Source organism: Parasteatoda tepidariorum, chromosome 6 (genome assembly GCF_982258835.1).
Source record: "Parasteatoda tepidariorum strain Cologne lab strain chromosome 6, Ptep-v5.0, whole genome shotgun sequence".
In the NCBI taxonomy this organism is placed as follows: domain Eukaryota; kingdom Metazoa; phylum Arthropoda; class Arachnida; order Araneae; family Theridiidae; genus Parasteatoda; species Parasteatoda tepidariorum.
In genome coordinates this window covers 68,144,915-68,158,083 of record NC_141760.1, presented here as the reverse complement: position 1 = coordinate 68,158,083, position 13,169 = coordinate 68,144,915, and the positions used below count along the sequence as shown (strand labels likewise).

General features: G+C 33.1%; 1 protein-coding gene across 1 annotated transcript in view; it reads left to right on the top strand.

Annotated features, from left to right (window-relative positions):
- LOC107452856 (nephrin) overlaps nt 1–13,169 on the top strand; it is a 61,795-nt gene that overhangs the window by 22,881 nt on the left and 25,745 nt on the right. Inside the window, exons 2-3 of the mRNA XM_016069478.4 lie at nt 9,342–9,680; nt 12,956–13,066. Coding sequence (XP_015924964.2) covers nt 9,342–9,680; nt 12,956–13,066 — 450 coding nt within the window. The remainder of the gene's footprint in view (nt 1–9,341; nt 9,681–12,955; nt 13,067–13,169) is intronic.

Here is a 13,169-nt window from a genome sequence, read left to right as displayed (position 1 = left end):
CCAAGCACAAATTATTTTAAAAAGAAGTGTCGACTGTTCTGTAAAATGTTAAAATGCTTAACCAAGGTTCTGCGGTTCAACACAGTACAAATTTCGGTCTTTTTCCTGAATAAACTTTGTCGTCTATTTAACGCTAAAAATATTTTTTTTTAATGGCGGGCACTTGGGGTTTGTCTCATTGGCACAGAAATGCCAGAACTGCTACTCTTTTCTCGTTACCCAGTAGGCACCTGTGGCGAAGCCATGGTGGTGGAGCAGCGTCGCTCACGTCACACAACCACAAACCCATTTATAGGGCGGGTCACATTTACACATTCTCACAAAGAGGAAAGGACATAGTGCACAGAGAGAGAAAGAAACATCCATGCCCTGAGCAGGATTCGAACCCGTAGCCAATAGCTCCGCAGTCAGACACACTAACCACTCGGCCACCTGGTCGGCGCTAAAAATAATTTATTGTACATCAAAATTCCTATTTCAATATCTATATGGAGTTAGTTTCAACTGAAGTTCTACTAATTCAACACTTGTTACAATTTTTTCATAAGTGGACAACAAAATATTATGCCACCATATTACCAATTAAAATTTCCTTTCGACTACCGAAGCAAGTAAAATTAACCAACTAAAAAGAAGAAAATAATAAAATAAAAAAGAAATTTTATAAATTACGTTTCTCTTGTAGTGAACTAAAATAAAGAAAATAGTAGTGTTTTTGCCTCACGCAAAAATAAGGGGAAAAAAATTGTGCTTAACTTTGATAATAAACTTTTGTCAACACCAAAACTGCCTCCATGTCCCTATTCGCCTGTTTTTCAGCCTGAAAAACAGAGATTTCTTCTATTTGGTTCTTGAAAAAACGCGATTTTATTTTATCTTACTTTCTTGTTTCAATGTAGTTTGGTTAGATAAAAGTATTTCATATTAATTCTTAAAACATTTTCAGCGAATGCTTGCGATTTTGATAACAAGATCTTATTTAAAATACATATATATATATATATATATATATATATATATATATATATATATATATATATATATATCATAATAAACTGCTGTTTGTAGAAAATGCAACACCATGAAGGAATCATCAGAATCAAATGAAATTCGCAGCAAATGTCAATTATAGGATATTATGCAAATTAATAAAGTTTCAGAGCCATCGCGCGTGCGTGGCGCGCGCAGCGCCCTCTGAATTGATGCTGAAAGCGTATAAATAAAGTGCTGTAGCGGGACGTTGAAAATAGTCTATGATTATTTGTTAGTGGCAAACGTTTAGTGAGACCTGAGTATGCCTCCACGACGGAAGAATAAGAAATTCAAGCAACTTACGGAGTTTGAACGAGGGAGGATAATCGGCCTTCGAGAAGGAGGATTTTCCTATCGCGCAATAGCAGCTCGTATGCAGCGGAACAGTTCCACAGTGATGCGAGTTTGGAAGCAGTGGACCGACGAGCACCGAACAACTCGAAAAACAGGCACTGGACGAGAGAAGGTGACGTCAGAGCGCGATGATCGACACCTGCTCCGCATGGCGGTGAATGATCGCACAGCTTCCTCCAGGCAGCTGGCAGCACATTGGTCTACTGCTACAGGTGTACAATTGTCGGCTTCGTCAATTCGTCGTCGTCTGCTGCGCCGTGGATTGCGTGCAAGGGTGCCATTATACAGGATTCCCCTCACGGCGGATCATCGACGGCTGCGTCGGCAGTGGGCTCTTGAGCACAGAGACTGGCGAGCTGATTGGCACCAAGTTGTCTTTTCAGATGAATCACGCTTCAATTTGTGGACCCATGATGGCCGTGTTCGTGTTAGACGTTATGCCGGTCAACGCTGCCTTCCTGAGTGTATTATTGAACGACATAGTGGTCGAACACCCGGAGTTATGGTCTGGGGTGCGATTTCGTATCATGGACGATCCAATTTGATACGAATTGAGGGTAATCTCAATAGCAACAGATACGTCCGTGAAGTGCTACAGCCCGAAGTCGTTCCTTTCCTTCAAGGCATCCCTGGAGCTATCTTTCAGCAGGATAATGCACGCCCACATGTTGCGCGGACTGTTAGAGACTTCTGTTCAGCACAACGCATGCAACTTCTTCCTTGGCCTGCTTATTCGCCGGATATGTCGCCTATTGAGCACGTGTGGGATATGGTTGGTCGGCGTCTCACTCGTGATCCGCGTCCTGCAGTTTCCAAAGACGAACTTTGGTTGCGCATACAAGCGATATGGAATTCTCTTCCTCAAGCAGATATTCAACATCTGTTTGACTCCATGCCACGTCGTATAGCAGCACATATTGCAGCGCGTGGTGGCTGCACCAAATACTGATTTCGGACGCTTAATTTGTTTCTTTTGTTTTGAAAATTTCATCATTTATTTGTATCAGTACAAGTCGTTTCTGCATTAAATTTCATTTGATTCTGATGATTCTTTCATGGCGTTGCATTTTCTACAAACAGCAGTTTATATTTTATTATTTAGAATTCTCCAATCACTTTTATGACTACTAAACATTTTAAATAATGAAACAGAGCATTACACTACAATTATTAAGAATTAATGTTTATTTTATAAATTCATACAAATGTAAACAAAGGTTGAAAGTTCTTATTGGTTACGTTTGAATTACTTGCACTCAAACTTTGTTATTGTCTAATTCTCCTTAGAAAATGTTTCATTCTTCTTCCTTATATATAATTTCAAAAATCAAATAAGCTTTTAAAATTATCGTGGTTACAAATTAAAACTTCTCGTAATTCTTGAAACTTTTGTTTTTCAGTGTAGTCAGTATTTTATTTCAAATTTTTTTAAGAAAAACGCATTAGTTAATGAAAGTTTTGGTATGGTAATGCTTATAATAATGAATTTCATAATAAGTTAATGTAATTGTAAGTAACAATATTATTAAAAAGGTTTTTCCTGGATTATCACTAATAATCAACTGATTTTAGAATTAAATAAAAAATTAAATTAATTTCATTGCGACTTTTGATTCCCCTTTCGAAACTAAAATATGTCCTTTTGAGTTCTTACTATGATTTTAAGAATATCCTTAATTGCAATTCTGATTATTGAGAAAATCTGATTAATTTGTGACTTTTTAATAATTATTTTTACAATGGAAAAGTTAATTATAAAGTTAGTTTGCTATTGTATAATTTTACCATGAGCATACCCAATTCAGGCAAATCCGTGGCTAAAAATCTGGGCAGAGGGAGCAATTATCCATTTTTAAATAAATTTTAATTTTCTAGAATCATTAAATTGTATAATTAAATATCAACCTTATTAACTAAATTTTTTTAAAAATTATCCAGCATAATAACGTTACCTTGCTCACATTTATCTTCGGGCTAATCCTTGGTAACTAACAAATTAAAAGTGCTTCAGTACTGCAATAGGAACTCGTCATAAAACAAACTCACTCGATTTACGCTTTTAGCTCCATTTCCGCTTTTGTTTTCATATTTTGTAATCTGGCAATCTTATTTGAAAAATATTTAGAATCATTCTTGTAAGTTTCCCGTACATGTAAATTCATTTGAATTCGCTATTTGCTTTATATATTTCGTTTAGTGCTTTGTTCTGCCTTTTCTCTACATTTTGTTTTCTGTTTTTACGTGATAAACATTGTTTACTTATTGGGTTCTATTTTGTTTCAATTTCTCTTTTGAGTGCTTCTCTCACCAATGTAACGATAGATATTTCTCTGGTTATATTGTAGCAATATTATAAAGAAAATCCGTTCTGCAAATATAATCGTGTGAGCAGATGAAGATATTATATATTCTTATTATATTTAGGGCTCACCAAATAGGATTTATTAGATGATCCATTAACGGTGTTGGATTTTTTGAGGGTGTACAACGTCATGAAGCTGGTCTAGCACTGCTGGCCAATGGGAGCGTGCAACAACAAAATTTTTTGTTTTACGGATTACATATGTAAACCCATGTTTGTGAAAAGTGCAACACCATGAAGGAATCGTCATAATTGAATGAAATTTAATAAACAGTTGAGTGGTAGTGGTACAAATAAATGATTAAACTTTCAAATCAAACAAGCAAAAACAAGAGATCGAAATCAGTATTTTGCGTAGCCACCACGCACCGCAATAAGCGCTGCTACGAGACGTGGCATGGAGTCTTGCAAATTTTGAATGTCTGTCTGAGGAAGAGCATTCCATATAGTTTGTATGCGTACCCAAAGTTCGTCTGTAGAAGCTACCGGACGAGGATCACGAGAGAGGCACCGACCAACGAAATGACACACATGTTCAATCGGTGACATATCTGGGGAACACGCAGGCCAAGGAAGAAGCTGTACCTGCCGCAATGCAAGGAAGGATTGAACAAACCTAGCAGTATGAGGCGGGCAGATTGCCCACAATTCGTAGCAATTGAGATCGTCCATGATATGCAATTGGAGTTCGATAATGCACTCCGGAAGGTGGCGTTCACCGGCATAGCGTCTGACACGAATGCGGCCATCATGGTACCACAAATTAAAGCGGGATTCGTCAGAAAACACGACACGCTGCCAATCAGCACGCCAGTCCCTATGCTGATTGGCACATTGTAGCCGCAGGCGGCTATGGCTTAGCGTGATGGTGATCCTGTATAAAGGAGTCCTTGCTCGCAATCCACGCTGCAGTTGACGTCTACGAATTGACGAAGCACACAATGAAACACCTGTAGCTATTGATCACTGTGCTGCCAGTTGTCTAGAGGGAGCCGTACGATATGTCAGCGCTATGCGGACCAGGTGTCTATCATCGTGAGCTGACGTGACATTTCGGGGTCCACTGCTGGATTTCCGAGTTGTCTGACACTCGTCCGTCCACTGCTTCCAAACACGCATCACTGTGCTGCTGTTACGCTGCACACGAGTGGCTACTGCACTATAAGACAATCCAGCTTTACGAAGGCCGATGATTCTCCCCCTTTCAAACTCCGTAAGTTCTTGAAATCTGAACTCTCTTTCGTCGAAGATGCATAAATAACGTCTGAGCTAGCGTTTACCACTAATAGATAACCACCAATAACCATACACGCCTCGCTACAGCTGTCTATTTATTCGGATCCATCCGCCGTTCAGAGGGAGCTGCTCAGCATACACATGCACTACGGGTCTGAAATTCTAATCAATTGCATATTATGCTCTACTTTGCATTTCCTGAAAATTTCAACTCACTCGCGTAAGTCCCTCATGGTGTTGCAATTTTCACAAACATGAGTTTATATATATATATATATATATATATATATATATATATATATATATATATATATATATATATATATATATATATATATTGTATTTTTTTAAGTATATTTGTGTACTGCATTGATTAGAATTTTCGTTAAGATTGGATAATTTGATTTAATATTACCATTATTTAAATTTATTTCCACTTATTTATATTATTATTGCGCTGTATAAACATACAAATTCATAACACATAAACTTACAGTATCGTTCGAAAAGTAATTTCGAGCATGGTGCATTAATTAAATATTTAGTTTTAAGATTTTTCAATTTCTTAGGTTCTAAAATGATTAAATTTAATTATTAAACAAATTGAGCTAAACTAAACAAATTTTAAAAACGTGTAGAAACTTTTAATGCTTAGTTTATTTTTAATATAAATTAATTTATGATTCAAAAAATTATATCAGGAAAAGTACCAAATAAGAATATTTCTATAGAATAGTGGATTAAAATTGTGCCTATTATTTTCACTCGTATCGTGAATCAAGAGATTACTTTAATTTCAAACCAAGTCACGTTCTTAATAATCATGCAAAGCAGAGAAATATTCCGTTGTGCGTGCTTAATGATTATTTTTCTTCATATATTATATAAATGCCTACATTTTAATCTAGTACTTTTAATCCAGTTCAGAATTTCCCACTAAATTTCTGAGATTCGTAATATATGCAATAACTTATATTTTCCTTATAAAACTTGTCAAAGGAAATAAAAGAAGGAGTTCCCATTAGTAAAGAAAATAGAATCACGTAAAGACTATAATTCAAACGAGGTAAGAGTTTAATGTCACGTGAAACTTCAATGAAGTTGTTTAGGTGAAACTCTAAGTTAGAGAATTTCGTATAACAAACTTGATATAATTTAAATTTTTCCAATTTTAATTTAAAAATCCTGTTTATTATACGTAGATTATGTAGCAAAGTTTACCTAAAATGAATATTATTCATTTATGAGAAATTTGTTCTTGAAATTTTCTTATAAATTAGAAATACTGACTATTCTAATTCTTCTTCACATTAAATTGCGATGTACAAACTGATTGGGTAACTTTCGATTATTTTCATAAAATTCAAATATTTTAATATTATTTTCAATACAGTGCAAATGCTAATGTTTTAACTGAAATTGTTGTTTATTTTTTTTAGCAACCTAGCATTTATAAATTTAATGTTTAGGTTTATTATTTTTACTACTTTAATACTACAAAGAACCACAGTAGTCACTAGTAAATCCTTACAGAAGCAGATGTATCCGCTAAAGACAAAACATTATGTTATTTTTATTTTTTTATTTATTACTGCAAAGTTAAAATTTTTTAAACTAACTGTTCTCGTGTTAAATTTCTTTAAAAATGGGCTAATACATGAGAGACCGAATATTAATTTTTTTTAATTACAGTTAGCCTTTATTTTTTATTAATTTCACTTATATGAAACTGGAAGGCGTCATGACTGGCCATTTTACTGTGAAAAATTAGGCATAGTTACTCATATTTTAGTAAGAAGCTCCCTTCGAAATCAATTTGATTTTCAGATACAGTAAAGAGTCTTTTTAAATAAAAATTAGTATAAATAGTTCAACTTATCGCAGCTTATAAGTATCAGAATGCGCGCTTAATTTTCCTCTGTTAGTAGTTATTAAATTTAAGTGAGGGCATCATCTTTACCAGAACAGTAATTTTTAATTATCTGTAACGCTCACTGTTATTCTGAAGTGGGGAGATTTATTCAATTAATTAGCGACTAGAATACCGTGGGTAGAATTCATTTTTATTTCTTCTAAATAAAATAAAAAGAAACTAATATTTTATTTTATTTTGTATAAATGTTTCATGGTGCTTTAATAAGCTTTATACACTGAAGTGATTAAAGTTGTAGGATACTTTTTATATTGTGTCGGATCTCCTCTCGCTCTACGAAGTGCAGCAATTCAACGCGTCATGGACTTAACAATTAGTTGAAATTCTTTTTTTCAGGAATATTCTACCTCAATAGTTGTCCATAATTGGAAAAGTGTTCTAGAGTGTAGGATTTTGCACATGAACAGACCTCTTGATTATACCCCATAAATATTCGGAGAGTTTCATGCCAGTTGATCTAGGTGGCCAAATCATTAGCTGGCACTGTCTGGAATATTCTCCAACAAGTCGTAAACAATTAAGGCGACATCCATAACTATTCCATCGTTGTTTAGATACACGAAGTTCATGATTCGCTGCAAGTGGTCTCCTAGTAACTAACCACCACAATTTCCAATCAATGATTGGTGCAATCGGACTATAAAACCTAGTTCATGCCAGGAAAAATCAACAGACAACACTATGGAGCCACTACCAGATTTCCCAGTACTTAGACAGTACTAGTTACAGATTGACAGTATTCGACAACTTAGGTCCATGGTTTCATGCCACACATGTGTGAACTCTGCCATCAACTTTGACCAGCTGAAACCGTTACTCATCTGATCAAGCTACAGCATTTCCAGTCGTCTAGGGTCCAACTAATATGGCAATGACTCCAGGGGAGGCGCATGACGTGATGTCGTGCTAATAGTTAAAGCACTTGAGTTGATCTTCTACTGCCATATCCCATTACAGCAAATTTTGACAAAAAGTCCTGTAACGGACATGTGTGTTTTGCGACCCGTATTGACACTTTCGGTTATTTTACTCAATATTTGTCTATTAACACTGACAGTTTTGCGCTCACCTCGGCAATCTCGATCATTAAGTGCAGATGGTCGGCTACTACGTTGTCCAGGGTGAGGGGTTATGCCTGATAATAGGCATCCTCGGCCCATTCTTAACCCTGTAAATATAGAAATGTTGAAGTAATTCACAAATTACAGAAGAGAATGTCTCATGCCTCAAGCTCCGACGGTCATCTGACTTTCAAAGTCCGTTAATTCTTGTCAGGTAGTCATAATTACATCAGAAACATTCTCAGATGAATAACTTGAAAATAAATAAAAGTCAAGCAGTGCATTATACATAATTGCATTCTATATGTGAAACTACTGTCATCTTTATAGTTGCTTATTACTATCCCATGACTTTTATCATCTCAATGTCTGTACACTTTATTTTATTAATTAGCTCTATTACTTAAATGAATAATTAAACAACAAGAATACGGATTTTAATCACAATTTTAAAAGATGTGAAATCAGCATGACTCATTTCTTAAAAAAAAGACTTCGGCATTTATGATAATAGAAGCGTGTCAAATAGTCCTTTTAGTTTCATTCGATTAGTTTAAAATGTAAAAGTAAATCTTTAGACTCTAGGACAATAAGATTACAAATGGTAAGAGATAGATATTAAACATGATAAGAGAACTATATTTTCAATACCTTTTTGAGAATAACGTAAGTAAATATAGACAGATATTTAGATAATTTCTTTGAATAATAATATGATAATTGATAATTGATAATTTCTTTGATAATTTCTTTTCCACCAAAAAAAATGTAGGATAGCGCATTGAACGCTTGTAAACTGAACTCAGCGGCGCGACAGCCCATAGAGGGCCAAGGCCTACTGTGCCCATCACAGCTTTCTTGACCTTGGGCTCTGGGGTGCAGGAGCAGATGTTCCGGTCAGGTGTTCAGCCGAACGCGGAGTCCCCAGTGTTTAGTTCCCAAGCATGCTTGGTACTCATTTATCGACCCACTGAAGGGATGAAAGGCTGAGTCATACTTTCCCGGCCCAAGCATCGAACCAGGGACCTGTGGCACGACAGCGTGAAGCACTACCGATTGAAAACTTGCAGAAACGCTAAATAGATTGTTGAGCATTTTTATTAATTAGCTTTAAAGTACAATATGGATTTCAAAATATATGTTTTATCATATATTTTGAAATCCATATTTTATCCGATGAAGACTATAATTTTAACAGACTTGAAACTTTGATCCTATGTAATCAGAATTTCTTTTTTAAAAATCAACTATCGTATGACTTACGTATATTCTCTATGTTGTATATATTATATATTTATTATAGAATTACAAAAAATATAATTTTTTTTCCATTCAAACTCAGAACTTTAATATTCTTTTTCAGTACCTATTCGAGAATTCTTAGCTGTATCTGGAGGTGAGGCAAGTCTTCCATGTAACATTGCAATTCCCAAAGATCCAGAGTTGATATCCCTGATCCTGTGGTTTCGAGAAGGCTCAAAATCACCCATCTACACTTTGGATTTTCGAAAAGGTCATCCGGAGCAAGCAAAGCATTTTCCTGCAAAAGCACTTAAAGATAGATCTTATTTTGATACTAGCGAATATCCACCGACCTTAAAAATTAAACCGACACATGTTGATGATGAAGGAATATATAAATGTCGAATAGAATATAAAAGATCAAGGATTGATACCAGGATAGTAAAGCTTAATATAATAGGTAATTGCAATTTCTTAGTGTTGCTTTCATTGATTATAAAAAAAAACGAACGGCAACTTATAGTACATTGGAAAAATGCATGATCAAAACTAGCAGAATATGGCCAACTTAATCGTGTTTCTGGCTTTATGGCTAACTAAAAAGCTCTGGCTTCGGTAATTTTGAGCGAAGTGCTTCTGTAATGATTTTGTGAATACTAAAATTAAAATACGGTTTTATAATATGTGATAAAAATTTGCATATGTTATAAAATTTGGAAATTTTATTATGATACATTAGATCATGCTATAAAAATCTTTCACTCGGTTAAATTTACTTTTCAGTTTTGTACTTTTTATTAAATGGGCGATAATAAGAACTCTAATTTTGATAACCAGAATTTCGGGTAATCCGTTACCATATGGTATAAATATGGCACATTTTAAATTTATTAGCAAAAAATATGTTTTTTTTAACTATAAATGTCATTACAGTACTATAATTTTACCAGAATTTTGCCACTGTGTGAGGGGAAAAAGAAAGAAATCTGAACTGGAAGCTTCACCATAGCGTTTGACTTTCTTCAACCATAACACTAATTTTATTCTCTAAGACTTTGAAGACGCAGCGATTTGTAGGGAAATTTTCTCACATAACTTGTGAAACTCAAATAGCGTTGACGTTGGAGTTAGGAGAACTATAATCCTATACAAAATCTCTCTAATAATATGGAGTACTTTTAAAATACCATATTAATTTCTACCAAATTCTGGTAATTTTGAACATATTTTTTTCTCATAACATGTACGAGGTGCAGTTAAATAGAGACAATCACCCAGTATAAAAAGAATAAAATTTACAAATTTTTATTTTTACCATTTTATATCGTTTACCGACGCATTTTAATTGGAATTCAAATATCCATACGATATTTTTTGAAGAATGTTTTAAACAAGTTTTATATATAACGAAAAGGCTGATAACTATTTCTAATAGAGTGCGGAAGATTTTCTTACATTAATGATTCCAGACATAATGTTGATATTGATGAAATGTAGGAAACCAAGAGACAACCGTTAAATGACCAACATTTGATTCAAAATCTTCTTGATGTCAGGCTGTTGTATCATTAAGATAGCACTACACGTTTCTGTATGCTAACTATGCGTGTTATGCAATTCTATTGCCAACTATACGTACTATGCATTCAAATACAAAACGCCTTTTTGTGTATTATCATCAAGCATACTATGCATTCCTTAATATCTTTTTAAGACTTAATAATTCATTCGTAATTTATACTTGTTTTGATTTTTTTTTCAATTACGTCACTTTATTTAGCAACTTGCTTATGATTTAGCCATAAATCAAACAATATTATTTAATACACTGTTATAGCATGGTTTATTTGACTCTGCTAAAGTAACAGCAAAATATGAGAGAAAAATAACGAAAACAAATAATATGTAGCATAAATGTATTTTAAAGTGTTACAAATTATATTTATCTAAAGGCTTGGAAAATGTTCGATTAAAAAGTATTTATGTTCACAGCTTTAAAAACTCAGGTTTTATTTTCGAAATTTGTCAGAATAAATGTTCTTAAGCCTAAAAAAGGAAAGTAATTCTTTAAATTTTGCTAAGTATTAAGCCGATCAATCTCCCTAGATGCATTATTGCTTTTCGTTTTTTAACTGACAAATCTACAGAGAAGCAAGAAACCCTTTTCGGTATTACTTTTTTCCCCAAAAAATGTTCTCGCAAATCTTTTAAGTACACTATCCATCTTCGGTATCAGTCTTTCAACCAAGTATAAGAATTCTTTCAGGCGAAGAAAAAATCTTTATCCAGAATTCTTTGTTACCTTTGTTTTGAGTTATCATATCTGGTAATGTTATCATTTGTTATTTACCCAAACATCAAATTTTTTATGTAACTTGAAAGTAAAAGGACAAGGATTTGAAATAAGAAACTTCACACTGATAAAAAAATGAAATCCTTTCTTACAAATCCGATGTGACATTTTAACGAGAAAAGGATTTCAGTACTTGTTAAACGATTTACAAACTTTACACTTATGAAAATAAATTTAATGCTTCCTGTTTTTTTAGTGTTTATTTAAAGTAAGCATTTATTTATAACTTATTCCACTTAAAATAAATATCAGTAATTTTCATTATTATTTCTTTGAACTATTGCTGCGTACTTGTCAAAAAAATATGTAGTTCACTTCACACCGTATCGAAATTGTTTTTTTATTTCTAATATGACAATAAACTTAATTTAAATCTATCGGAAATGAGTAATTATCAGTATTTTATTTATTACTCTAAAAAGAATATACATAAACCTTAAGTACACTATCCAGCTTCGGTATCAGTCTTTCAACCAAGAATAATAATTCTTTCAAGGGTAGAAAAAATCTTTATCCTGAATTCTTTGCTACCTTTTTTTCAGTTATAATATGTAGTAATGTTATCATTTGTTGTTTACCCAAACATCAATTTATATGTAACTTAAAAGTAAAAGAACATGGATTCAAAATAAGAAACTTCTCACTGATAAAAAAATGAAATCCTTTCTTTTAAATTCAGTGTGACATTTTAGGGAAAAAATGATTTTAGTATATGTTAAACGCTTTGCAAACTTTACACTTACGTAAATTAATTTAATGATTCCTGTCATTTCAGTGTTTATTTAAAGTAAACATTTGTTTATACCTTATTTCATTGCAAATAAATATAAGTATTTTTCATTACTATTAATGTTACAATTAATATTAATAGTATGCAACTATTAATGTTAATATCATACTACTATTAATATTATTATTACTACTAATATTATACTAATTATTTTTTGTTAAATATAACTGCGTATTTGTCAAAAAGAGGTGTAGCTTACCACTCATCGTATAGAAATAATTTTTTCTTTCTAACTTGACAATGAACTTAATTGAAATCTATCAAAAAAACGTAATTATCAGTATTTTAATTATTACTCTAAAAAACCATACTTAAACCTTAGTTGACTTAACCATCAATTTTATTGTATTGATTATTAGTAATAATGTTAGATATTCATGCAAATGTTTACTGATTTACTTAATAAGTTTAGAATTCTGCTCCTAATAAATTTGAGTTAGAAAATTATTAGAATAGGCACTAAAAAAATACTTTTCTCAGAAAAGTTCGGTTTGATTCATGCAATTTAAATATATTAAAACTATGATACATTAAACGGAGATTTCATCTAGCATAATGATGAAGATTGTACTTATGAAAATCGTTTTTGCAGTACCTCCCCAAACAGTTGTAATAATGGATGACAGAGGTCAAAAACTTAAAAACTTGGCTGGACCATATGACGAAGGATCTCGTCTTTCCTTACATTGCGAAGCCGAAGAAGGTAAATACACCATTTTCCGCTCACAAGAATTAGTCACTTTTGTCAGTTTTTATAGTTCTGAATTTAATGAGTGAAAGTGAAAACTTTTTGTATGTAAATACGC